Source organism: Poecilia reticulata, linkage group LG8 (genome assembly GCF_000633615.1).
Source record: "Poecilia reticulata strain Guanapo linkage group LG8, Guppy_female_1.0+MT, whole genome shotgun sequence".
Classification (NCBI taxonomy): Eukaryota; Metazoa; Chordata; class Actinopteri; order Cyprinodontiformes; family Poeciliidae; genus Poecilia; species Poecilia reticulata.
Window position 1 is genome coordinate 6,084,214 of NC_024338.1, and position 26,079 is coordinate 6,110,292.

General features: G+C 38.8%; 1 protein-coding gene across 5 annotated transcripts; it reads right to left on the bottom strand.

Annotated features, from left to right (window-relative positions):
• Nucleotides 1-3,025: 3,025 nt before the first annotated feature.
• On the bottom strand, nt 3,026-24,144 carry LOC103468344 (choline transporter-like protein 2). 5 transcript variants are annotated; one of them, XM_008415359.2, is made up of 23 exons: nt 17,084-17,255; nt 14,189-14,237; nt 14,037-14,110; nt 13,850-13,934; nt 13,499-13,583; nt 13,206-13,319; nt 13,051-13,111; nt 12,409-12,532; nt 12,232-12,315; nt 11,385-11,497; nt 10,747-10,878; nt 10,576-10,675; nt 10,032-10,124; nt 8,548-8,632; nt 8,174-8,436; nt 7,626-7,720; nt 7,409-7,512; nt 6,490-6,563; nt 6,342-6,412; nt 6,121-6,209; nt 5,875-5,959; nt 5,271-5,470; nt 3,601-3,690 (listed from the first exon to the last, which is right to left on the bottom strand). In XM_008415359.2, the coding sequence occupies exons 1-22, from the start codon at nt 17,115-17,117 to the stop codon at nt 5,298-5,300; spliced, it is 2,187 nt and encodes a 728-aa protein (XP_008413581.1). In that variant the 5' UTR covers nt 17,118-17,255; the 3' UTR covers nt 3,601-3,690; nt 5,271-5,297. The 5 variants fall into 5 exon arrangements, with proteins under 5 accessions (XP_008413585.1, XP_008413584.1, XP_008413581.1 ...); XM_008415363.2 differs by lacking the exons at nt 5,271-5,470; nt 17,084-17,255 and adding an exon at nt 23,949-24,143 and having other exon boundaries at nt 3,026-3,690; XM_008415362.2 differs by lacking the exon at nt 5,271-5,470 and having other exon boundaries at nt 3,026-3,690; nt 17,084-17,251.
• Between the last annotated feature and the right edge of the window lie 1,935 nt (nt 24,145-26,079).

The window sequence follows — 26,079 nt, forward strand, 5'->3', positions numbered from 1 at the left end:
TGTTCGCTCTACCAGGAAAGAACCGCACTCCTCTGTTCTGTGAAAGATTATTTTTCTTTCATGCTTTTGGCATTTTTCTGGACGCCAGCCGGCTGCTTTGTTTTTCTCGTTCCAATGGGAAATCCACCAACAACAGTACGTTTAGAGCACCAAGTGAATGAATATGAGTCGGTCTAGCCCTCATGCGTATAATGATGCGCATATCTTTTGTGGCAACAAGAGCACTGACACGGTTAACGCGACATTCCGATCCTCTTCGTGCCTCACAGTGCAGCTCGGGTTGCAGCTGACATCCTCCCAGCATCGTCACTAATGTGAAGACGCTGATGCTGGGTGGGGCCCACTAAAGTTTTATTTGGCATTTCTGTTATTATTGCTATGTTTCTCACGCTGTATGTGAGCATAACGTAGTACATGTCAATTATATGTTATATCTTGTTTTTACATTTTGCCTCATTCCAGTCATGAACTTCAAAAGTATTTTCGTGGGAAAAGAGTCGTAGTTATCCCCAGATTTTACAAATGTAAAACTCTGATTAGTGTGGTGTGCATTTGCATTTGATCGTAAATAAAATCCAGTGATTACCTTTAGAAATCACCTCACTGGTAAACAGAATCCACTAGTGAACAAGCATCAAAGTTAAAATGGGTAAAATTTGGTATTTTAAAGGTTTTCTGCATTCTATTGCGATTATAATCACACAATCAGAATAGATCTGTTACGTCATCTTTTGCTTTAAATGATCATTCCAATAAAAATAATGATAACAAAAGAACTCTACACACACTTTTACCTCAAAGTCAAAAATCCAACTTATTTGTCCATGCAGTGTATTGCTTTAAAATCAGTTCATAATAAAATACCAAATCCAGGCCCCTTGATTCTATTCAAAAATATGTTATTTATCCCAAAGGAAAATTAAATGTTGCTGTAACTCGTTTCAAAAAGGAACATGTTCACAAATAGATTTGGTGCTTTCTGCTGGCTAAGAATGCAGACGTGGGAATGACGCGACACCTGAACTATGGTGTAGCTTCAGTGATTACTGTGTGTTTTACATACAATCATGTTGGATGTTGAACTAAGAAAAAAAAATCTAGTTTCTGGCAAAGAAAGACAAATTTCTTTTGGTCAGGAAGGTTTTTTTTAACAAGTTTTGTAGCACATGAGAACCTTGCTTGTTCAGTTTTCACTTTGATAATCTCAACCTTGGTCTAAACGCCCTTAAGCCGTCCTCCCTACCAGATACTGGTGGTAATTAGTTTGGTTCCGATTGGCTTAACAGAATGCCAGGCAGGCGCTTGTCAGTGAGTACACTGTGTCCTTGTGCATTATTGCAAAGTAAAATTCATATATATCTGGCATTTGGACTTTAGACTCAGGAATTCAAAGACTTGGAAGGAAAGCTGACAAACAATACGTTACAGCCCTGAAGAATGTAGACAGACGGTTCCTTATCATTAGAGCACAAGAACCAAATACCTGTTGAAAGTCTTCACATTCATCAGCCTCATGACAAGCACTTCTTGTCATTAGCCATGTGCTTAGAAAACTACTTCACTAAATGTCAGCAGCTAGCTTCACTGGAGCGGCTCTGAAGCAGCTGACAGCTTTTTGTTCAACATTCCAAGCTGATTAAAAGACTTCTTCACTGTTTGGACAAAAAAAGCAAGATAATTAGTTAAAAATTAAGAAGAGAGAAAAAAAGTGTGATTTGAGAAAGGTTTGGTCAAAACTCCTAGCTCAGTTGTCAGGTAGCTCCGTACATTTGGCACTAGACTACTGCCCCTAGGTGGTACACGCATGGCACTACATATTATGTAGTTCCCAATGTAGATCATCTTTTATTTGAAAAAAACAAAACAAACAAACAAACTTGGAGTTAAAAGAAAACATGGGAACTCAAACACTTCATACGACTTTCCTCCAGCCACTCTTTCACAAAGACCGGATACGTATCGCTCAACTTATAGTCATCGCCTCACCGTCATGAGGTCGGTATGAATCGATATTAGCAAAACATGACAAAATATTTGTGAATGTCTCAATAATGACTTCTGGTAATTAATTAAAAGTGTAAATGTCTTGTTGCTTTGGGTTCATAGCAGAAAGAAATAAGTCTATCCTATCCGGTCATTACGCTGTAAAAACTGGCAGCTCCTTAAGTTAAATGTACTTATTCTATCGCTAACGCTACTCCTGATTTCAACTAACTCTATTATGACTTCTTTTTTTTTAAGTTCTGCATTAATTTAACTTTTATCTGAAAGTCGACTTGGTTATAAAGCAGCTTTTGCACTTTCRTTATGTTAAAAGGACCTAAAATGTGTTGGTGTCAAAAACATTTCCATCAAAGTTTATTTTTTTGCTTTGTTTTAAATATGTTTTAAGTGGCCCATGCCTTACCATTAAAACAGCCTAGTTATGGTTTCTTAATGATTTCGCGTCCTCTCTTTACCTTCTAAAATAGGATTTCTGCTAATTTAAGACTTTTTACGACTAAGAATTACTACAGAAATGTACAGAAGAAAATCTGTACATTTTCTTCTGTACATGCTCTCAACAATGGCGACGACAAACGTCTTCCAGTCAACCTGGCAATAAATTTGCACGTATGACACAAAAAACCCTTTGCTAGCAATCAGGGGTATATTAGCAGCTTGTTATCGATCACCTGAGGTACAGAAAGCACTGAAGGCCTGTATGCGACTAAAACCTTTGTCTGAAAAGTCCAGAGAGGAAACGAAACAAAAAAAGAATATTCTACATTAAATGGTCATGCCATGACAAAATTTAAGATCTGTGATTAACGCATTTAATGCCAAGTAAAAAAACAAAAAAAGGAATTTAAGACTTTGTCAAGCTTTAATTTTAGGTGTGCAAATTTACGACTAAGGATGCTGTAAAACTTTGGTGACATTTATTTAATGCAGCACAAACTACTACTGGCACAGAGACAGAATATATGGACTATTTCTAGGTTGTAGCTGTGAATGACTCCAATGACATCTGGGATAGTTTTTTTATGTATAAAACAGTTTTATTTTTAAACAAATATAGCATATGTCCCAAACACAAACCTGTACATTTATGTAAACTGTGCTTTTGTATCCAATAAAACCCTTCCCATAATGTAAAGTGTAGAGGAGGCCTCTGGCAGTGTGATGGCTTCAGTATCAAGTAATAAAATAAGATTACACATGAAGCTGTAAAAGCACTTTAAACATCAAGAAGTTGCCATGTACCTTCATATAACAACATAAAAAATGCTCAAGAAAATGTGCATGATTTTAAAAAAAAAAACTCTTAAAAACATGCAATACAAAAGAAAACGATTATATCAAAGACTTTAAAATTCACTTAACTGGAAAACCTAGGAAAACACGGACATGATGGTGTGTGATGCAGACAGACGCCCCGAACCATTACGAAGTAAATACATCTGACATGAGAGGACGTCACGCAAATCCTGATGATCCAGAGACTTTGGTTCTTATCTTTGGCAAAGTGTTCCTGAAAGCCACAGTGTCTCTTAGTTAGCGGACTGGTCTCAGATGGAGCTGTACGGTTTGATCAAAAGTTCTACTCCGCTGCTCTGGTCTTGTTCTTCTTATTTAGGATCTTAAGGAGGCTGTCGGGCATCAGGTATGGCCTCTCAGAACTCCCATCATTCCTCTCCAGGTCCTCCACTGAAAAAGATTTAGTTAAAAAAACAACTAATCAAGCAGCAGAATCATTTTAACCAAGCATAACAGTTCAAAAAGTACTGTATAGGGAGGGGGAAGTTTCAGAGACAAAAACTTGTTTGTTTAATAGGAAAAAAAATGCATCCAGCTTTAATAGTTCAAACAGAAACATGCAGTCAGAGACATTTTCAATTCATTCTTCATCACAGTGAACTGTTCATATGGATGAGGAAACTGTTCCACCAACAATATGTTTGTAAGAGTTATCAAATATCTACAACCTAGAAAATAAAAAACATAAACCTTGCTTCGTCTTGGAAGTGTCAGTAGCAGCTGCGTTTCCATTACAAATCTCAAAACTCTGTTAATATTCTGCTCATGTCAAAAAAAGACATTTTGTAGTTGCAGTGTTTCAGTTAAATAAGAAAAGCAACTAAAATYCTATGTGAATACCTTTGTTCACATGATAATTAAAAACATGCCATGATTCTCCTATCACTTCCTGTCTTTCTGTTTTGCACCAATTGCAACGTCCGGTTATTGATCATGTGACTCGTGTGATGCAAAGAAAGTGTTTCAATTACAGTTTTGGGAAATAAATCAAAACTGCATTCTAACAAACATTTCATCAAAAAACAAGAATTTTTCCAAAACTGTCGCGTTTCCATGAAGCAGCTTTAATTTTGAAGTGTTAAATTGCGCAATTATATGGTCAATGGAGCGCAGCTACAGATGGAGTAAAATGAAATATGGCTTAGTGTTGAAATAAAGTGCAGGATTATGTAGTTTAATGGACATTAGTTTTAAAGCTAACTGATGTTTTATAGTTTTAGTAGAAATGGAGGACCAGAGGCACAACGTGGCCGTCAAGTTTCCACTGGTTGCAGAAGCAACCATTTAAGAAGGTGAAAGTGTCAAAATTGCAGCCAGATTTCCCCACTCGTTTAACTGAGGAGATGAACACTATCCACAAAGAAGAAAAGTACACTGCTGTGCTACTGCACATTGAAAGCAAACGCTTCAGATTAGAATCAAACCCTGTCAGAAATCATTCACGTCATAGACTTTTGAACATTTTACAAAAGTACTCAAACGATAATGCATTGACCAAATTTCTCATTGCTGAATAAGTAACGGAAACGTCAACTGTTGAGCGGTGAGAACCACATGAGGTTTGGTCTTTACCAAACCAAGCAAGTAAAATGGTGCTGAATTATTCCTAATTTATTTGAATGAAAGTTGCATTTTAGTTTTGCGTTAGACCAAGCTTGTGAAGCTACTGGTGTATTTAAGTGTGTTGTACTCGTCCACTTGGTTTTAAAAAAAAATAAAAAGATTTTTGTCAATTCAGCACCATTTTTCTGTATCGGATCAGTATCGGCGGAACTAATCAGATTTGGCGATACCTGTATTTGTATCGGACGCTTTACATTTAATCATCACCTTAAGTTTTCTATATTAATAAAAAGGAAGCTTTTCGACGGCTATTGATAACTAAATGGTTCCATTTAAGGCAATTTGTCGCATTGTTCATCAATGTTTCTGCTCCTCAGAAAAAAGTATCACCACACTTCTTGTTGTACTTCTAATTCAGCACAAAGTCCTCATCTCTAAAGTTCGTCCTTCTTCTGGGGATTTCTCAGCACGCCGTCTTCATCCTGTGGCTGCAGTGCAGGAGAGGCGCTCGGATCTGCCACCTCGCTCTTCCACAGAATCTCCCGGATAGTTGTTGACATGTAATAAGGCCTCGCAGGTGAGCCGTCATTGCGTTCCAGGTCTTCACCTTGATGCATGTGTGTACGTGTGTGTGTGTGTGTTAAATGATGTAGCAGAAGATTAGTAGATTGAGAAATAGCAGGATTAAGATAAATGGAAGTGAGAGAGGGGAAAGAGGAGAGACAAAAACAGAGAAAGTCAAATGGCAAGCAGAAGCACCCAAAGACATTGCAGATTTTGAAAATTAAAAGTTAATCACCAAGCAGCCACAACTTTCAGGTAATACAGAACAAATTAGCCAAGCTTTTATATGTTGCAATCATGCAGAAACGTGGCTGCTGTACACCGTATTAAAAGTATTTAAGAATTAGTGAAAGCACCAAACCCAAGAGCAAAGTCATGAAAAGTTTGACGGAGCCAGTTGCTCGATCTCAGTGACTGTGTGAACAATATAGCACCGTGATGACTTACAGAAACAGAGGAACAGTGTGTCCACACACATGTTGTATACGCTGAAGAACCCGTGGGCAATGAGATACGAGCCAATCACCACAGTCTGGACAGGGAAACACGAGCCATGGGCCGTCATTCATAATACAAACACACAGCCAGGTTCAAGACGAGGAATGAAACCCGACTCAACACCAACCTCGACTTGTTCCTGAACAGATTCAACTTTGAAAACTGATCAATTTTTTAAAAACCCGAGTTGCTCACCAGGATTGGCACCCAGTAATAGTGGAGGTTGGGCGCTGTATTCTCAAATGCTTTCACTCTTCCAGAGAAGAAAAAGAAGGCAAAGACCCCTGAGAAGAAAAACAGTAAATTCAGTAACACTGGTACTTAACTGCAAAAATGCTGCAAAAAACTAGTGGTTCTGTTTGTGTTGTTGTGAAGATTGATTTTTTGCATCACTATTAAAAGCAACACCAACTCACCTACAAGCCCAACGACGAGCAGTTTCCCCAAAAACAACAGGAAGTCTGTCACCTTATCTACGACAGCAACCCTGCAGGATTAAACAGGTTATTAAGACAAAAGAAGTAAAATAAAAAATTCACACCATGAGGTGGAGTTTACAATTACCTGAGCAGGTTTCTAGCAAGGAGATTGAGGGCACTGATTGCAGAGGCGCAAAAGTTTTTGCCGTGGACTGCCACCTAGAGGCCAAACATGCACATAAACAATAGCAGGGGAAAAGATCTTCATTCAGTAAATGAAGCCAAAGCTGTTTGTAATACAAAGAACAAATCTTGGCTTAGTTTCAAGTCATCAAAATTGAAGAGATTTGCAAACATTTACTTTTGCTGATGTTGGGTTTAGTTAGAGGTAAACTTTTTGCTAGTTTCTTGAATCCTAAAACGGTAATTCCCTGACATTGTTCGTTAAAAAAAAAAGAAGAATTTGTACCCTGACACAATTTAGGGGTTATGCAGAAAATACTTAATATATTGGTTAGGGATGCACAGAAAAATCTAACAATTTTAAGCTTCTGAGTTTAATTCACGAAATGCCGTCATGGATTTCACAGTTACTAACTAAAACTGGGACTTTAACTTGTTAAGTTTGATTAATTACATTGATTTTAATGCGCTGGCAAAATAAAAAAAATAATACACAAAAGTCCTGAGCTGGAGCCTTTGTATTGCAGATTGTGGCAAGTCCACAATCTGCAATGTGGGTGATTAAGAATCTTATTCAACTCCCACAACTATTGGTAACATTTCCACTATTCCTATCTATTGACATTTGTAAAATCGTTAATTGCAGAGCTGAGCAACACAGGATGTTGTTCCTTCTCACACACAGTGTGACAATGCCTCTAGTGTAGTTACCGTAAATAATTTGAAAAAAAATTAAAAGCACAACAGATCAAAGATTTTCTCTTCATTTTTTAAACAAATTTCTACAATATAGCATTTAATAAATAACTACGGTCTGCATAGAAGGTGGTCAGTGAACTCTAATGTATGACCTTCAACATATATCTTCACCAAACACGCACCATAATGTAGGCGTTTCTGTTCATGAACTTGATGAATTTCTCCAAACACCAGAAGCAGCACTTCAGACAGCACAGCAGGAACTTTGCAAATTTGTTTTCGGCTCCTGTCGGTGACAAATTCAAGAGACAAACCTAAACCCAAAGCAACTTAGAAACCACTTCAAGGACATGTCAGTCTCAGGGACAAACAAACATGGGGCTCCACAGAGAAACACACCTTTCAGCTTTTGGTCCAAATATTCCAGCAGAACTCTGATGATTTGAACAATTGCTAGGATTAGAGAACCAAATGCCAGAGACCCTGTGTGATACCTGGCGGGAAGAAAGGAGGAGGAAAATAAAGCAAATATTAATGCTTAATAGTAAGAGTGCACCAATTGCAGTTTTCAGGCCAATCACTTTTTGTTTTTTTTAAAAACCTGACGTGTTTTTTCTAATTTGGGAAATTTTCTTTTTTCAAAAAAGTCGCTAAATATTTCAAAAAAAGTTGTCAAGTTGGAGTAACTATTGTTAACTGTGTAGGTGCCGATGTGACCTGGTGGCCGAAGTGGCTAGAGTAGCCAAAAACTGTACTCAGGTAAGAGTAGCACAACTTCAACATATTTTACTCGAGTAAAAATAAACATCTGTGAAATTACACAAAAGTGAAAAGATGTTTGGTAAAAAAAAAAGGAGTAATAAAGTACTGAGTAACCAATCAAAAGATCACTTATTTAAAAAAAAATGGCATCAGATGGAACAAAGTATTTTATAGATCAAATGTACCTTAGAGATCTCCCCATGGCGGAAAACACCGGGAAGCTGGGGATGTCGCCTGGCTTGGAGAAGGCCCAGTAATAGGAGGCGAAAGCCCCAGCTAAAGTCATCTGTCCCAGAGCGATGACGAAGTTGGCGCACCAGAAGAAGAGGAAGACATTGTAGAACTGCAGGCCAATCAGGTACTTGTGGTAAACCGTTTCTCCGCCGTAGTAGGCAAAATTACACTGTGAATCCGGGCAATCCACTTTCATCTTACTCGTGGAATAGTTCTGAAAAACAGAGGAAGGAGTGACTGCATCAGAAGGATCTAGAAGATTTAGCACCAAGCTGCTGAGGCAGCTTTTAAAAAGAACTGTAATGAGATTAAATGGAAAACTTACAGCATGAACACAAACGTTTCCAGAGTGCACACAATCCGACTGATTGACCACTTTGTAGATGGCCTCGTTGGAAGTGGACAAGAAGCTGCTCTGTCAAGGTAAATGCAACAATAGACCGAAGCTTACTGCTAGCCTGTCGGGGATCAAACCTCCAAACACCAGCATTTTAACGTGAAGGATACTTTATGAAACATTGAACCATCATTGGGCCAATATTCACACAGAGTCTAATTATTATTTACAAGGACAAAGGAGGTCAGAGGTCATAAATGATCTTCCTGTGGGAATCACACACGGAGAACAGAAAAAAGTCTGACTTGATGGTAAACTAAGGAAGTGTTAAAAGAAAAAAAAAAGCTACATTTCCATAGACCATATAATTGCACAAATTGAGATTTAAAAAATGGCTTAATGGAAACACAGCAACTGTGAAAAACTCAACTTTCAATTGAAAGTTTTGGCGCTAGGGTGAGGTGGGGTTCTTTTTATGGTCATATTGAAATTGGTTTACTTGGCAAAACTGCAATGGAGACACTGGACATCACAAGAGTCACATGATCAACAACTGGATGTTGCCACTGGCAGAAACCACGAAGAAGCAGTTGGAGGTTGATGGCGCGGCATGTTTTTTAACAACTTGTCGATTTTATACATGTGTGATTTTAATTGCATTTCTTATTTAATGGAAATTGTGTTTTATCAATATTAGCAGATGTGCACATTTGTAATGGAAACGCAGCTTAAGTTTACATTATTTTTTCCTTTTTACACCACTTATAGACAGCCATCTGGACTCAATGCACTTAACATGCTCTGTTTTCAGTAGGTTGCTCAGAGGAAGATCCCTCCCACCTCCATGCCCAGTGTAAATAAAGATGAGCTTTTGTGTAAATGTGTTAAGAGRTAAAAGGTTCATTTATTCTTTGTTTTGTTTAGTGCTCTTTGTAAAGTACTTTGGCTTTTTTTTTTTTTGTAAAAGTCTACATAATTCAATTAATTTAAATGAAACGGCACAAAAACAACAAAGCACTGGGATTAGATGGTAGAAATCTAACTTTAGCCATTCAGCTTCTCATAACATAAGTCTAATTTTTTATTTTTTATTTTTTGCTTAAATCATCTTTTTGCAAAAATAACTTGGGTAATTATTTTAGGAGGGTGCTGACATACTGCTGCTGTAAAAAAAAAAAAAAAAAGAAAGAAATAACAGGTAAAAACTAAAATTTCACTTATTGTAAAATGCCTGTTGAACTTTGTTAAAAAAGTTTGCTTTTTTCCATTGAAGACATGTAAGGTCAGGTTATCTAGAGTCAAAGCCGTTTCTTTGCAAGGCTGCCCCCTGCTGGCTGATCAGGATCAGGCGACAGAAGACAAGTGGTTCATTTTGCGGATTACTCCTTACTTTCAGATCCGTGCTGGTTTACTGCACCTATATGCAACTGTTTATCAAAAATATCAGACAAACAGTACAAAGTGAAGGATACACAGCAGTTACGGCCCAGTAGGCGACGACTATTGCCAGGAGCAAGAAGGTGAACAGCGGGTAAAACATGGAACACATCATATACCGAATGGCTCTGGAAAAAAAGAGAAATCCAGGTTAGCATGGTCCAGGTTCTGCCAAGGTTTCAGAAAGTTCCAAAGTGTTCCCGTCATGCTGTTCGTATGGCAACAGCAGAGCTTTCTCTGATCGCTTCTCATCACTCAAGAACGTTCTTGTGTTCTTGGCAAGTACACACCTGCAAGAACAGCTGTAAGTCCGTTCTTGCCGAGTTCACAAGGACTCGGTTCACTAGTTCTCCAGTTGGAACAGGGTGTACTTGATTATGTTGTCACTCAGCTAAGATCTTTCTGGGAATTTCATTAAATTGTCCAGTTTAACACAGGAATTATGTTTTTATTTATAATGGGGGGAAAAGTTGATTTCACAAATGTCAAATATGCACAAAAAAACCCAAAACTAAATAAATTCTAAGTGGAAACACCTTCAAAGCAATGGGCTTTAATTAATTTCTGATGAAATCTTACTTGCTGGCCTCTTTGATGAGAGCAATGGCAATAAGGATCCTTTTCCGCAAAAAGATGAGCAGCAGGATGATGATGACCTCCATGATGGCCAGGATGATCACTACAACCAACCAAAGAGAGTGAACTCATCCAAACCAAACAGAGAACAGGTGGAGGTTTCTAATCACTCACCAAAGGCCAGCCATGTTTGTCTGACTTGCAGGTAGATGGTGAAGTCTGTCTGGAAGCCCAGCTCCTGTAGAGTCACGTTGGCGCCCGGCTCATTCTTCAGGTTGGCGTACTCCATGTAGCAGTGGAAGATTCCTAAAGTATCACATTAATGGCAAACAAGTTGAAAAGTGGGAACAGTAGAAGCTACTCCAACTTGGAGAACTACAGGCTTGGCCGGATTGAGAAGCAAAAACCACTTAATCGTTTACTGATTTCAGCAGCCGACCACGTCGTACAAACCACCAGGGCAGAACAACATCTTACAGCCAGAGGAAGTTTCATCAATATTAATTAGGTTAATTAGAATACAACTGAAAATATATGATATGCCCCCAATGAGCTTAACTTTCAGGAATGTTGCTCATCTTCTGAGCATTGCTCTAAAAATCAGCCCTGCAGAACTCCACCCTGCTCCATTTTTGGTTCTGCAATACCAATTTCTCTGATAGATTGTATGGTAGTCGCCATGAAACAAAATGATGCCCCAGCTTCCTGAATCCACTTTGTTCAACTTTTCAAAAATGTATTCCAAAGCAGAACCACAGAAAAATCAAATAAAATGGAGGAAAGTAAAACAACTGCGTGCTTCTGGCCCTTACCATATCCTATAACAGCTATGACAGCGATGATGATGATCCAGATCATGACGCCGGCCAGGAAGCGCATGAGGACGATGAACAGCAGACTGAGCAGCATGGCGATAACCAGCCCTCTGCAGAGGAAGGCTCAAACATTAGGCACAGAAACACACACAGTGAACACAGTTGACAGTTAAAGGGGAAGTATTGCACGTTCTCCAGGCATATAGTGTCATTTTATAACACAATCAAGTATGTTAGTGTCAGTCGAGACATATATATGGCATTTTATAACAAAAATGACTTCAAGAAACTTCACTTTGTGATTTAACTTCTTGAAATTGGGTCTGTGTCTCTTTAAGAAGCTCCTGCTCTTTCTGAAACTCCACCTTCAGGAAGTCACTGCTACATGGCTATTTAACTATTAAACCTTTAGCAATGTTTTTACCAGCATTGCACTGAGAAGCAGCTCCTCTGAGCCAAGTAGATGCAGAGCTCCACCAGGTGTTTGCTAATTGCTGCTGGCTAGTCTGAAGGAGTTGAGTAGGAGAATCTTGGGGGAGGGCTGCTCTGTGAGGCAGAAGCTCGTAAACGGCAACACTGAGGAAGTTCATCCTCCAAGATGGAGCTAGGTCCACCCAGATGTTCTGCACAGTTGAGTGGTTGCCCAGGGAGATTAAAGATTTTCTCAAACATGCATGAAAGATTCAAGGCAACACTCCAGGTATGTTTTTGATGAGGGAATAACATAACGCAATATGAAGCTCAAAAAAGTAGATTTTACATAATACTTTCCCTTTAAAGTAGAAAAGGTAGAAAATAAATAAAGACATAATTAAAGAGACAAGAAGGAGAAATAGTTACTCACATAAGGATCCAGTACCAGGACTGCGTGTAATCCTCAAATATTTTCATAACCACCTGACGAGATTCCATGACCACAGTGGCATTCCTAACAAGAGATTCATTTCCACAGTGTGAAACCTGATCGCTGCCATGTTTTAATAACCGCTTTTGAGGCGTTTGGGATTTGCTGTGTACTCACTTTACTCCATCCACAAGATCTTTAGCTTCCCTTTCATTTCCATTGCCATCAATAAACGTGGTGCTGTTTCCGACAGTTACTACACCTCCTTTCAATCCCAAAGCTGGAAAGCACCTACGGGTGACTAAGGAAGAAAGAACCACACTTAGGTATATAGAAGCATTGAAGGTTTGTCAACAAAGAATATGCTATAAAAATTTAGAATTTCTTTAAAATATATTTTAGAGTTCCATCAGAAGCATTAGTTTCAGTAGCAATTAGCTAGCTAGCTAACTTTTATATAGATTTGCCCCTTACAGCCACAAACCTGAGTGTATTTTATTGGGATTTAATGCAATTGACCAAAATAGTGCATAGAAGAAATCTGAAAGGTGTGGCCTACAAATGTTCAGCTTTGAATGCGCTGTGTAATTTCCCCTTTTACAGTGATCTTTTATAAAAAACAGTCAAGGACTGTAAGGGAGCTAATTTGGGATTAGCAATCTGATTTTGGGACCTTATCAAGTTATCAGGCAAAAGGCTTCAGACCGACTGTATCTGTTCTAGAACCAATTGTTTAATATCATTTTTAATATTGCAAATCGAATGCATTCAATTGTATGCATTTAATGCAACAGCTTCAGGAGTACAAAATCCACTTACATGACTTGCTGGGGAACAGCATAGAGGGACAGAGACCGTCACGAACAATGTCTGGTAAACTCTGAAATAGGATCAAAAACAGGCAAAGGAAGAAACGGTGATTAGATTAATCTGCGCTAATCTAGATATTAAAAAATGTTACGGGGGGATCTCACCATTGAACGTGTCGCAGTCTCCTTGCAGAAGTTTTTGTAGTAATCAAAGTCTTTGTCGTTTTTAAGGGCTTTGACTAAGGTCATGAACCTGTCGGGACACTTCTCCACGCACAGCTAAGGATCAACATTTATAGAAAAGATTTGTCAAGTGCAGATAGCAGCAGGGAGGATAAAATCCAGCAACAACAACAACAAAAAAGTTGTGATGCAAAAGGAATACAAACTAGAATATCCCAGTTTCCCCAGGTCCCTAAACACAACACTGAGGAGACGGAAGATGGCCGAGTTCACACCTGTGTGGTTGGACACTGGAATGAAAGCAGCACCACGGGGTTGGCACACTTCATGATGTTGAAGTAGAACAACTTCCTCTTATTTCTGTGGGGAAAAGAACATTTTTCTGGTCGACAATATTTTATGCAACATTTTTGGAAAAAGTTTCCAAGACTGAAAGGTAGTTTGAAGGGTTTCTTTATCTAATGCCGTTTTACAAAGCCTAAACCACAGAGTTTCCCACAGTGTGTTAAAATCCTAGCAGGCCACTAGGCTTTACTTACCCCTCAGCATAGTTTGTTTATTTTAAATATGATCTTTTATACACTACACGTAGTTTCATATCTAGATTTGCTTAAAAAGTAACTCACTCGAGCGGAGTCCCAGCCTGTCCGCAGAAGTCGCCTCTACTATCTGTTGGGTAGATTGCCTTCCTTGGATCGCCCTGGGACCAGGCTGGAAGCACAAAGATTCAATGGAAATGTTTACAACTTATAACTTTATTTTTCTTCTTTTTTTAAAAAAAATTGGCAAACTGGACTGTGAATACTTCCTCACCAAGTATTCCCACTGCTATATAGCCCAGTATGGCGATAATAAAGAGGATGCAGCAGGCAATATCGGTGCAGGACCTGCAGAGGAGAAAACGGTGAATGAAAGCTTTCATCAGCGACACAATGAGAAATCCAACCCTGTAGTCCTGGCCTCACCTGTTCTGGATGGGTCCCTTGAAGGAGGAGTCGTGTTTGAAGGGCTCACCTGCAGGAAACAAAGACCATCCAGAATGTAAGGGTATTAAAAGGAAGAACTGGAAGCATGAACTTAAGATAACTTCCCACCAGAATTATGAAACGGGAGAAAAAGAATAATCAAAAAAGTTAGTGGCATCAAGGTGTACTGTGATGGTATAAATTTTAACAAAAAAACCTCAGACATTTTTAGATTAATCTTAAACATTTTCTTAAAAAAAAAATCTAACTAAAATTTCAATTTTGTAAATAATTGACACATGAACTGAAAGATATTTTAAATATTCAAGATAAAAGAACAAAAAAAAGACAAAAATAAAAGCCAGACACAACCAAAACCATAAATAAAATATATTATGAAGTCACATCAAAAGTATCAAAATCATCAAGCTCATTTGAACTTATGCAATTAATTTATTGTGACTTACATACATGATAACACCATATAATCACCATGTAGTACTTTCACCAACCAATGTTAACCAGCTTATTTTAGCAACTGCCTGAATAATTAATTTAGTGCTTATCCAGAATTTTTTCATGGGTTTTTCAGTAGTTTGGTGGTTCTAAATTAACAAGAGCTAAGAATTAAACCAATTTCTGGTTTCATGGGGCTTTAAGCCAACAAACAGATTCCTGTACAAACCCGTTTGCGTTTCCCACCCTGTGGAACTCCGTACAGATCGGACTGATTTCAGGTCAACCCATGGTGACCTGAAGTCAGTCTGATTTCAGCTCACCGTGGAGAGGAACAGACAGTTCCTCTCCTCCTGCCTTTCTTCTGTCAGCTGATGTTTCCCTTCAAGCGCAACACGCCCAGCAGCAACCTACTGAATACCTCCCCGGTGACTAAGCCGGAGCACAACCACGAGAAATCTGCCCCCGTGCTTTACTTTGACTAAACCGATCATATTTACAAGGAGTACTGAGCCAGAACTTACTTTCCATCAAACCATGGGGACATGTATGCCAAACTATGTCCCAAAATCAGAGATATGCAAAAACTAGTTGCATTTACTTGAATAAATTGGGAGAAAAAATTTATTCAATGAGTCATTTTACTGCATTATGCTTTTAATTTATACTTGAGTAATACTATATTTTGAAGTATCTAGTTACTTTACCTACCTTTGGTTACTTCACTAAATGGTCTTAACCTGAAATGCCCCACACACAGAGATACACATCTACAGTTTATGTTAAAGTGAGACTTCTTTGTACACAAGCTTTCTTGCTCTAGTTTCATTTTCCTTCTCCTGAGCCTGCTGTGGTATTTGGAGGTCAAGTGAAGCTACAGTAACACGGGAGAAGTTCTCACTGGAAATACTTTGCATCTCAACTTGTCTAGCAGGTGTGAATTGGTTACATCATGTTATGAAAATGTTGGATTTGGAGAAGAATGTATTATCAACCAGGTATTTTAGTCTTTAAAATGGCAGGATTTAATATTTTTGTCTGTCTAACTGCATTATTTTAACAAGTTGAATCTGTACTTCTGTGGTTCTGTGAAATCTGTAACAAATACACCAGAGCAGGCTCTCTTTCCTTAACCCTTGTGCGTGCGAGGACTGAGGCAAACGTAGAGGACTATGGCAAATGATACAAGTTTTACGTGTGTGGAGTCGGTTGGACCCCTTTTCTACATACAAGGGTTAAATGTTTCACTTCATTTGGGCATGAAAGCTTGTCTGCACTCTGATGCAAACCAAACGGGAGAAAATGTGAGTCTTGGACGGTTCACTCGCAAGCAAACGGTAACAGTTGGCCTACAGTGGGACAGCAAAAGGACAAACTTAAAGAGGAAGTGAACCAGAGGAAAGAAGTGGCACATCATCACAGATATATCAGACAAATCACTATAACAGTGTCTGTAAGAGCAGCAAAAGTCATATCATGTCCTTCTCCTGTCTTAATCTGTGCTACTACTGCATTAATTTAAGGCCAAAAAAATATTTAAATGTGAAACTCATCTTATCTGCATTGTCAAAGGTCTAAAAATCAGCTACTGTCCTCTTCTGATCTACCGAGAGAGAAGGTTGACTGATGGACTCACCCACCAGGTCATGTCTGCATGTTTGCAGTTAACAGCAACTTTCTTGCAATATTTAGCTACATTTCAGACAAAAATAAATATAGATATATAAATAAACTGGTATTGGGTAAAATCGGAATTGGCAAGTCGTGCTCAGCCGGAAAAGCACAATCGGTGCAGCCCTACTTTATATTTGAATTGCGGCTACATAATACAAGCCATGCTTTGTGTTAAGCGAATGTCCATCTGACAATGAAGACATTTGTTTTTCAGAAATAAATGTAGAATTCAAAGACCCTTCTTCATAAAAACTGTAAAGGAAGACGATTAAAGACAAAAGTAAAACATGAAAATGATTACTGACATTATTACCATTTCTAGCAATAAATCACTAGTATAAACAGTGAAGCTAAATTCATGACTTTCTATTGTATCTTCCTATAGATCTGCATGCGTTTAGTTGAGGCAAATACTACAGCAAGCCTCCAACCACTTCCTGTCAAAAAGGGCATCAGTCTCATATTTCATGTGTGCTGCCATTTCAGATTGTCATGTCTGACATGCTGTCCAGTCAAGCTATGAGATGAATGTTTGAAATCCCATCGGAGCATTTCCAGAACGACAAACAGAAAAAAAAAAAAAAGTCAGGTCAGTTTTGGAAGCAGATTTGACGTCCAGCTTGCTGCTCTAACACACCTGAGCATTGAAAAAAAGTTGCCAACAGTAGCTGGCTCCCCACAAACACAAACTGAGGCTCATTCTACTTCACAAACAAACATAACTCTGATGAACACAGATCAAATGGAAGCTTGAAGAGTTGTTACCGTGTTTTCCATAGCGTTCTTCCTCCGCTGACATGTTGAAGCTCGCTTTCAGGGCCGAGATGTACAGAAAAAGTTAAACTCTGCTCCTGCCAGTGAATGACAGAGAGTGGAGCGCAAACGGAGCGCAAAACTAGTCCGACCTGTCTGAATAACCTGCAACACGCCTCCTCTTCTGTTCCTTCAGAAAACAAACTGCTTCCACCTACCTGCAGGTCACCAGTCTCCACCCTTTTCCCACAGACCTCATGCTGCACCGGGAAAATATATAAAAGAAAAAAAAAAAAGCACAACAAAAACACAGTTGTGCTTTACGAGCATACGAGCACATGAGGATGATGGGATGGGAGAAAATTTTTGGGATGTGTTCAGGAAGAATGGAAAACTCCGGCATTACGTGTTTATAACTGACTAGTTTTAGGTGTGGGGTTTTGAGGCAATCACTTGCTGGTAAGGAGGATGTGCTGCGTGGTCTCCCCCTGTGAAGAGACCTTTAGACACTGCATTGGAACTCAATGAGGAAAAAATCCAGAAGCTCTATTTTTTTTTTTTTAGCCGTCTTTGATGGCGACCGGATGCTTTGATCCGCTCCCTCTGTTCTGCATTTAGACCGTGTTAAACCAATCTGTTACTCAAACAACGAAAGCTCAGACGGACCAAAGCCAAAGTGTTGTAAATGTTTTCCTCAGATGTTGAGGGAGAGAAGAAGAGAGGGAAGAAATGAAATGACAGAAAGTTTCCATCTGACCTCCTCCTGTTTCATGGCCAGTATTCCAGCTCTCACAGCAGTGCTTTCAATGTTTCTACTGACAGACAAAATCTAAACTTCTACTAAGCACTATAATAAAATTAAAGATTGCATTTTTCTCCATTTCACTCATCACTACTAAATGTAAATGATTCGATTGGAGAGAAAACAATGAATCATGCAAATGGAAATTTATTCGTTTTAATTAATTATGTGATTAATTGATTTATTGCGACAGACCTAAGTTTACTTGTCACATATTAAAAGAAAAAGAGGGTTAGGATAAACCGAATGTACTTTTGAGATTATCATGTGGTAAAAAATGTCTTGAATAGCAAATGCAATCAGAGACATTAGGAATATTTGGTAATATGCTTTGATCCTCGTGCAAACTGTCAGTGCTTGTCAATGCAAATAAACTTGAATATCTTGGACATGCCTTATCTGCTAACAAACACATTGCTCTCCATTTCTGTTTGTCACTTTGTTATCCTTTCTACATCGTCCACCAATACATTTAACTTGGTCTGACAAAGACGCTTCAAACCGCCTAAATGAAACAGACCTGACTGCCTCAATTTTCAGTCACAAATGTTTGCAACTGACAAGCATTCCTTTGATAACGTTTCTCTTGAAAAACATCTAATCACATAAATAAAGTCATCAACCACTGGAATGTGCTCTCATTCCACCCCCGCTGGCGCAGAGCCGTCTGTGTTTGTGACATGCCGATATTCCAGGTTTGGTTTGAGTTCCGGCATCAACTCGACACATCAGAGGACGAGGCCGTCACTGGGAAACTGCAGAGCAACCCAGTCATGGAAGTAATCCCACACTCTAATTTCAAAATCCTCCTTTCGTCAGACATGTGGGATGATGTCTAATTAGAGAGCTTCAAAGGTAGAACCACAACTTTTATGATTGGTGAGAAGCTTTAATCTTTCTCCATAGTGTTAGGCTGTTATCTCCAATGAAATATCCCTTAAAAAAAAAAGGAAAATTGCTGAAATGGGAAGAAATAACTAAAACATCTACTTTTTGCCCAGATTCTAAAAGAAAGCGACATTTGATTAGAATAACCTGAACCCGAGGAGTTGATGTTATCTTTAGACTAGACACTGAAGCTGATGAGTCTCAACATTCTGTGACTTCCCTCCCCTCATTGTCTTGATTCCTCCCTCCACATTCTGTAATGACGGAAATGTTCAAATCTCTTGTGGCGAGTCATCTCCCCGTCAAAAGCCTACATGCAACTACAGTGTGTTGCACAAGTATCCACAACCTTAGGACTTCTTCACATTTTTGTCATTTTAGAACTGCAAACTTCCACTTACTAGGAATTCAGTGAACACAGTAAAACACAATGCTGAAGTGAAAATAATAATAATTAAAAAAATGTGTGGTGCTTATTTGCATTCAACCTAAAGTTCAGACTAAAAATCGTTGCACATTTCTCTACAAAACAGCTCAAGCTCAGCCAGACTGAATGGATTCTCCAATGGATCCAGGTCTGGACTTTGACTGGTCCATTCTGTCTCCATGATGTGTATCTCTTGGCTGGGAATGTGCTGGCTATTATTGCAGTAACACTATGCTAGAATCCGTTATCAAGATGACGCAGTTGGGAAACCTTTAACTCTGGGTTATGGCCGCATCCGTCAGTGATAGTCTTTCATTAGGGACAGAGGGCGTGGATTTCTGGATGCGATCCTTGCTTTTCAGACCAAATTCAGATCTATTTATGGAGCTACTCAGGAAGCAACACAATAAACTATCCATGAATCCTCTAGGGAACTAGGAAAGCCCTCTGTTTTCTCCAAAGTGACACGGCTGACCAAAGTGTCGCCACTGCTTCTTTCAGCCATTGTTGACGTCCAGATTTTCCGTGTCTGGCTTCTTCTGGTGAAGAATTATGATGCATTTACGCAAATGTTGGATAAAATGCAAAGTGAAACCGCAGACACTTTGAAAACAATTGGAGAAGTATCCAAGTTAGTACTATCACATATGGAAGTGGTACAAATTTGATGTTTTGGTGAGTGAAAAGAGCATATTGGACCAGTCCATCTGTTCAGGCTGCTGTGTGAACATAGCCAGTCAAAGCTAGCACGCTGCTTAAGAAGTGCTATCTTAACACTGAAATTTGTGATTAAAACTAGGGAAAATATAACAAACGTCAACAAGTTCAAATGCTTTTCCAAGGCACTAGTTGTACAGTAACAATCTTCTGTGGCTAATTATTAATTCACAAATATTGTGTATGTATCCGTTTTGGTGGTGATGGTATTTTGGGTCGGCTGAGTAGATAAGAACCAACTAAAATAGGCGCTTGCTCTCTGCTGCCGGGAACCTACAGTGTAACAAATATCTGTTTTTAGCTCTGAACAAGAGCTGTGCTGCTCCTCACAATTTTTTTTTAGGTTTTATTGTCTCTAGCAGCCTTTATTTAATAGTGAATTGACAGGAGGGTGGGTAATGGGAGAGGGGGAGGATATGCGGTGGGGGTCGCCAGGCCGGGAATCGAGCCTGCGACAGCCACGTTGAGGAATAAGATCTCCTTATGTGGGTGGTGGTTAACCCCTGCGCCACCACAGCACCCCAGCTGGTCCTCACAATCAACTTATTCCTGGAACCCAAACAGACACTTGGATCACTACACCTCACTAACATTACGGTTCAAATAAAAGAACAACATGTGGTAAACGGGAACCAACAACAATGATATTATGTCGAGTTCTTCCTACATCTTTATGGACTTTTATTGCTTAGAGTAACAGCAGTATCAACTAGTTGCACAAACCAGTCGGTTCTTTGCTCTGCAATGACTTTTTACGTCTCACATTGACTAGTGGAAATCATGAGACAAAACCAACTTTTCCAAGAAGTGGAAAGTTGAGGGACTTAGATAGTTTGGATTGTACAAGAATATAAAGTAATTTACTAAAGGGCTACTGCAGTGTCACGCTCGTGTTGAAACACCTAACGTGGCTAAAGGAAACAAGCCTCTGTGTCGCATCATATTTATATCCCACAAAACCAAGAAGTCATAAATGTCTAATGAAATGTTTCCAGATTATTAGTCGTGGGAATTCTGAATAAATTTAAAATGCTCAATTATCAATTTCTCGAAAATACTGCGTAATGCATTGTGCGTCCACACCATATACATTTTTAATAATTTTTTTTATATTTTTCATTTACGTTATAGCCCAGGCAGCTATGCTAACCTAATGTTGGTGATTTAAGTTACATAATTATATGCACAAACCTATTTTTGTTTCAATATAAGCTGATTTGATACACTGATAGAATCTGACACAGTCTGGAACCTCGAAGATTGGCTTTAAATAAATGTTCTAGTTGTTTACACTGTCTTTTCGTCTCGTCAGTCACATAATTAAAACAAAATCTCTTGATCTTTTGAATGGGAAAATTGGTTTCTGAATTGAATCATGGCCTAAAAGCCAAAATCGAATCACTACACACTGAAAGATTTACGTCTCTCCAGCAGCTCTTTTCCTGTTCCACACAGCTGAATCAAATGATTCCACTACCTCTTCAGCATGCCATCGAGTCGGGCAAAGGCCTGCTAACAAGACAGTAGATCTCAAGGCCTACGGTTTGGAGACCCCTGATTTGGCGTTCAGTTATTCTTCAAAGATAAAAGCTGTCTCCAGCCAGCTCTGAACATGCTGATGATGGGTTTAGGTTCTGCACAAGTTTGGTCACATGCTTTTGTTTCTGTGGGTGGCCTATCGAGAACATCAAAGTGGAAGCACGTGGCTGCAGTAGCAGAGCAGGTTGTCACTGATTGCTAGAGGTAACCTCAAAAAATATCAGAAGAAACGAGCTCACAGCAATCTGCAGATGTAGGCCAAAGTGACTTCAACGTACACAACAAAGAAGCACTCGGCTCAGGTTTCAAAACCACTTCTCTACACATGGCACATAATTACACCTAATCTTTAGCAGGGCATGTCTGCATAGCTGCTCTCAGATCCTGTCATTGAGGTTTCTTCACAAACCAGACCCTGAAATAACTCAGAAAATCCTCCACTGTGCTCTGGAGAGCTTTAGGTTGTTTGCCGTTTCCTTCTCTCCGAGTCAGTTTTAGGATTGAAGATGCATTTCGAAATATTAGCTTGAGTGTTTTTGTGGGTACGTTTCCTCAGGGAAATCGCTGTTGCTACAAAAGTGAGCTCTGGAGCGAAGCCACTGCCAATTACTTCCCTCACGCCAACATGCAAACACATATTCTTTGCTCTGTGTTATGGTACTAAACTGAAACTTGCCTTGTTCCTGCAAGAAGCAAGCACTCAGAAAGCGAGAGAGAGAGGGAAACAGAGGAAGAGGAAAAAGAGAAAGCAAACTTTCTTGGAGGCTAAGTGAATCAATTAGCCATCATGTGGCAGGCGGAGTGGAAATGGGTGTGTGCAGGCACACAATGGAGGAAAACAGAATGGATGCCAGCAAATGGAAGGGTTGTGTTTCTCATTTCTGCTCGTCAGCATCCTGCAGGGGAACTGTCGAAAAACTTTATGCTGTACAAATACCTCAAAACCACCTAAAGACTTGCCAAGCTGTGTGTAAACAAACTCGTTTCAGTACTACTTTGCTATGTGTTGTTATTTAGACTGACTTTTTAGACCAACAAAAAGTAATAAAGTGGCATTTTGACTTTATTTCAATAACCTTCAGAGACCAAACCTGAATCGTTTGGTAAAAAAAACTAAAACTAGCTTGTGAAACACGGTGTTCAGAGTATCATACTGTGTTGGATATTTTTGATCATCAATAGCTGCGTTTCCACATCAATAGCTGCTTAAAATTCCACAAATTGGGATTACAAGATTAACGGAAACGCACCAATTTTGAAAAAAAAAAGCGCATAGTTTTCAGCCAAGACTTTTTGCGATACGATCTGTTGGCCATATCGAAATAGATATATTTCGCAAAACAGCAATGGAAGCACTTTCTTTCCACATCACACGAGTCATATGATCAACAACCAGATGTTACCGGTGGCGAAGAAGACAAACAGGAAGTGGCAGGAGGATGATGGCATGTTTTTTTTAATAACGCATTAACAAGCTTATTCACAAGTGATTTTAGCTGCATTGTTATCTATTTAACTGAAACACTGCAATTGTGAAATTGTGTTATTTCGACATTAGTGGAATTTTTTATGGAAACGAAGCTAGAGATGATTGAAGCTGGCCAGACATGATGGAATGGTAAATGGAAAAGTAATGAAAGAAAACTTATTAGCTGCAGAAAATGTTTGCCTTCCAACAAAATAGTGAAACTAATCATACAAAATTGTTTAGAACAAAGCATATGCATATGCTAGATTGGCCAAGTCAAAGCTCAGACCTAAACACAGTTTAGAATCAGCAGCAAGACAGATACTTTCGATCCAATCTGACTGAGACTGTTATTTTGCAAAGAAGAATTTACTGTTTCTGTCTCTAGACAATATTTGCGAGGGGTTATTAAAAACAAAATGCACGCCACACCTTTAATCTGCTTTATGTTGGTCAGTCACATTTTATTAACCTTACAAAAAGTGAACCCTTTTAAGGGGAATGAATACTTGAACCTGACCAGGGCGCTGGACAGGCGCTATTTTTAACAAGACACATATCATTATTACCAAAAGCTCACTTTGGTATGAAACAAAACAGAAAGACTGGCAGCTGACTTATTAGCTCTATAGATAGTTTGCCCCTGCTTGCCTCTCATACCAGTCTGAGGAATGTGGCAGCAACTGGACGAGCACGACGTAGACTTTTCATCCTAACAACGCACGAAGTGCTGCCCCAACTTAACACGAAAGCATCACGCGCAACATCTTTCAAGTCTTATGTTCGTTTATTTATTTACGTACAAAGCACGAGAGATAAAGTAGTCTTTATACGAGCTACCAAAGTACAATTATTTGTTTTTATTTTTAAAGGAGAAAACAGGAGACTGAGAGCTTATGCGTCTAAAACTGTTTTCACTACGTCACCGTGAGAAACTGTGTCGCGTGGAGTCAGCCAACAACTGGTTAATATGTAACTGATGATAAGGTAACCGGACAAATAAAGCATAGCATGGCTCGGAGCTTTAAACAATTACCATATTTCTTCTTCTCCTCCAGCTCCATGATGACGGAGTGTTTCTTGTGTAGTCCAGCGGCTCACAGGCGAAGACTAGCGCATATTTTCCAGCTCGGACTCCAAGTTAATGTAGCGCTTTCCTCCGTTTGGTTACTTTGTTGAAGTCCGCTCAGAAATCTTCCCAGACCCATAAACATTTCAGAGGGCTTTCATAGCTGCAGTGTGCTGACCAATGACAGCGCAGGACACTATGATTGACACGGTGGCCAACCAATCACCGACTGAGGCCGGGTTAATGTTTAGTACCGTTAAGTAGCAACCAAGTTGCTCAATAGAAACAATTCCATTATAATCAACTCTAGTTTATTTCAAGATTGCAAGATTGGTTTGGACATAAATACTGATTTACGTTAAAACATGTGAGACTCGAAAATATTTCAGAACAATGAGAAATGTACACAATTTCTTCATTCATAATTTATTGTAAAAGACTTAACGTTTCCTGTTCTGACTCATGTTACAACAGTAAGAAGGAGACGAGGAGGAACTATGACTTCAGCAGAAATTGAATAGTAATTATTCATTAAAAGCAATCATCACTTTGCTTTACAGGAAACAAATAAATTAATAATATTCTGACAAATCCATAGAATGCATTTTATTATGCCTCTATAGTTCTTATCTAAAGGTTGCCACTTTGTCTACTTTTACCACAATTTAGAATTTATTTTTAAAAAAAAACAAAAACCATCAAGTCATGTTTCCTAGGAAACATGACTTATACTTACTATACTGTGGACTCTGTCTATCTGTGACGGCTATTTTGGTGAAAAATGACATAAATATTCCCTCAATTAAAAACACCTGACTAAAGAAGTATTAGTTAGAAATGATCACAAACATATAACTTTGAAAAAAAAATTTATGAAAATATTGTTAATTTAAGGCTGCACAGTGGCGCAGTTGGTAGAGCTGTTGCCTTGCAGCAAGAAGGTTCTGGGTTCAATTCCCAGCCTGGGGTCTTTCTGCATGGAGTTTGCATGTTCTCCCTGTGCATGCGTGGGTTTTCTCCGGGTACTCCGGTTTCCTCCCACAGTCCAAAAACATGACTGTCAGGTTAATTGGCCTCTCCAAATTGCCCCTAGGTATGAGTGTGTGTGCGCATGGTTGTGTGTCCTGTGTGTCTCTGTGTTGCCCTGCGACAGACTGGTGACCTGTCCAGGGTGTACCCCGCCTCTCGCCCGAAACGTTGGCTGGAGATGGGCACCAGCACCCCTCCCAACCCCACTGAGGGAAAAAAGGGTGCAAGAAAATGGATGGATGGATTGTTAATTTAAAACAATTAACAATATTTTTAATTGTTAATTAACAATGTTGCAATATCTTGCAACATGTCATGTGCAATATCTTGCACATGACATGTTCATTCCACTTCAGAATTATGCACCACTTTGTGTTTCACATAAAATCCCAATAAGAACAAACACTGAAGTTTGTGATTAAAACTAGGGAAAATATAACAAACGTCAACAAGTTCAAATGCTTTTCCAAGGCACTAGTTGTACAGTAACAATCTTCTGTGGCTAATTATTAATTCATAAATGTTTCAGCTTTTAGATTGCATATTCAGTTTATAATGCAAAAACACAAAATCTTACCAAGTATTTTGGGCTAGCTTCCAGTGCAAACATTTCAGTACACTTGAAATAAGACAAAACTAACTTAAATGTAACTTTTCAGTAAGATATAGGAGTTTGCTTTAAGTAAATCATTTCTTAATGTTACTTGTTCCATTGGCAGATTATTTCACTTGCAACGTAGCAAAAACATCTTGCGATAAGTGAAATTATGTGCCAAAAAAAAACAAGAACTCTTCAATCAATATTAAGGAGTTATCGACATAAAAAAAAATGTTATTGTCTGATTTTGGTGGATCTGTGTGAATTGTAGCTTCAGTTTAATATATAATTATCCAATTATCTGTTTATATTAACAAACCACCTGGCAAATGTTTAAAATAAAGTGCAGTGAATGCATAATAAAATATGAGAAATGTTTTTTTTCTTTTGACACTCGAGCACTTCAAATATGTTCCTATTGGTTCCACAGTAAAAACAAATACGCCTGAAAAAATTGTCACGATACAACCT

Bases quoted from the DNA above. Each gene is read 5' to 3' on its own strand.
- LOC103468344 (XM_008415359.2), bottom strand. From the start codon at position 17,117: ATGTCAGCGGAGGAAGAACGCTATGGAAAACACG. The intron at 14,238-17,083 runs GTAACAACTCTT...TGTTTCCTGCAG, and splicing joins AGAACGCTATGGAAAACACG to GTGAGCCCTTCAAACACGAC. The intron at 10,676-10,746 runs GTGAGTGATTAG...GGTTGGTTGTAG, and splicing joins ACAAACATGGCTGGCCTTTG to TGATCATCCTGGCCATCATG.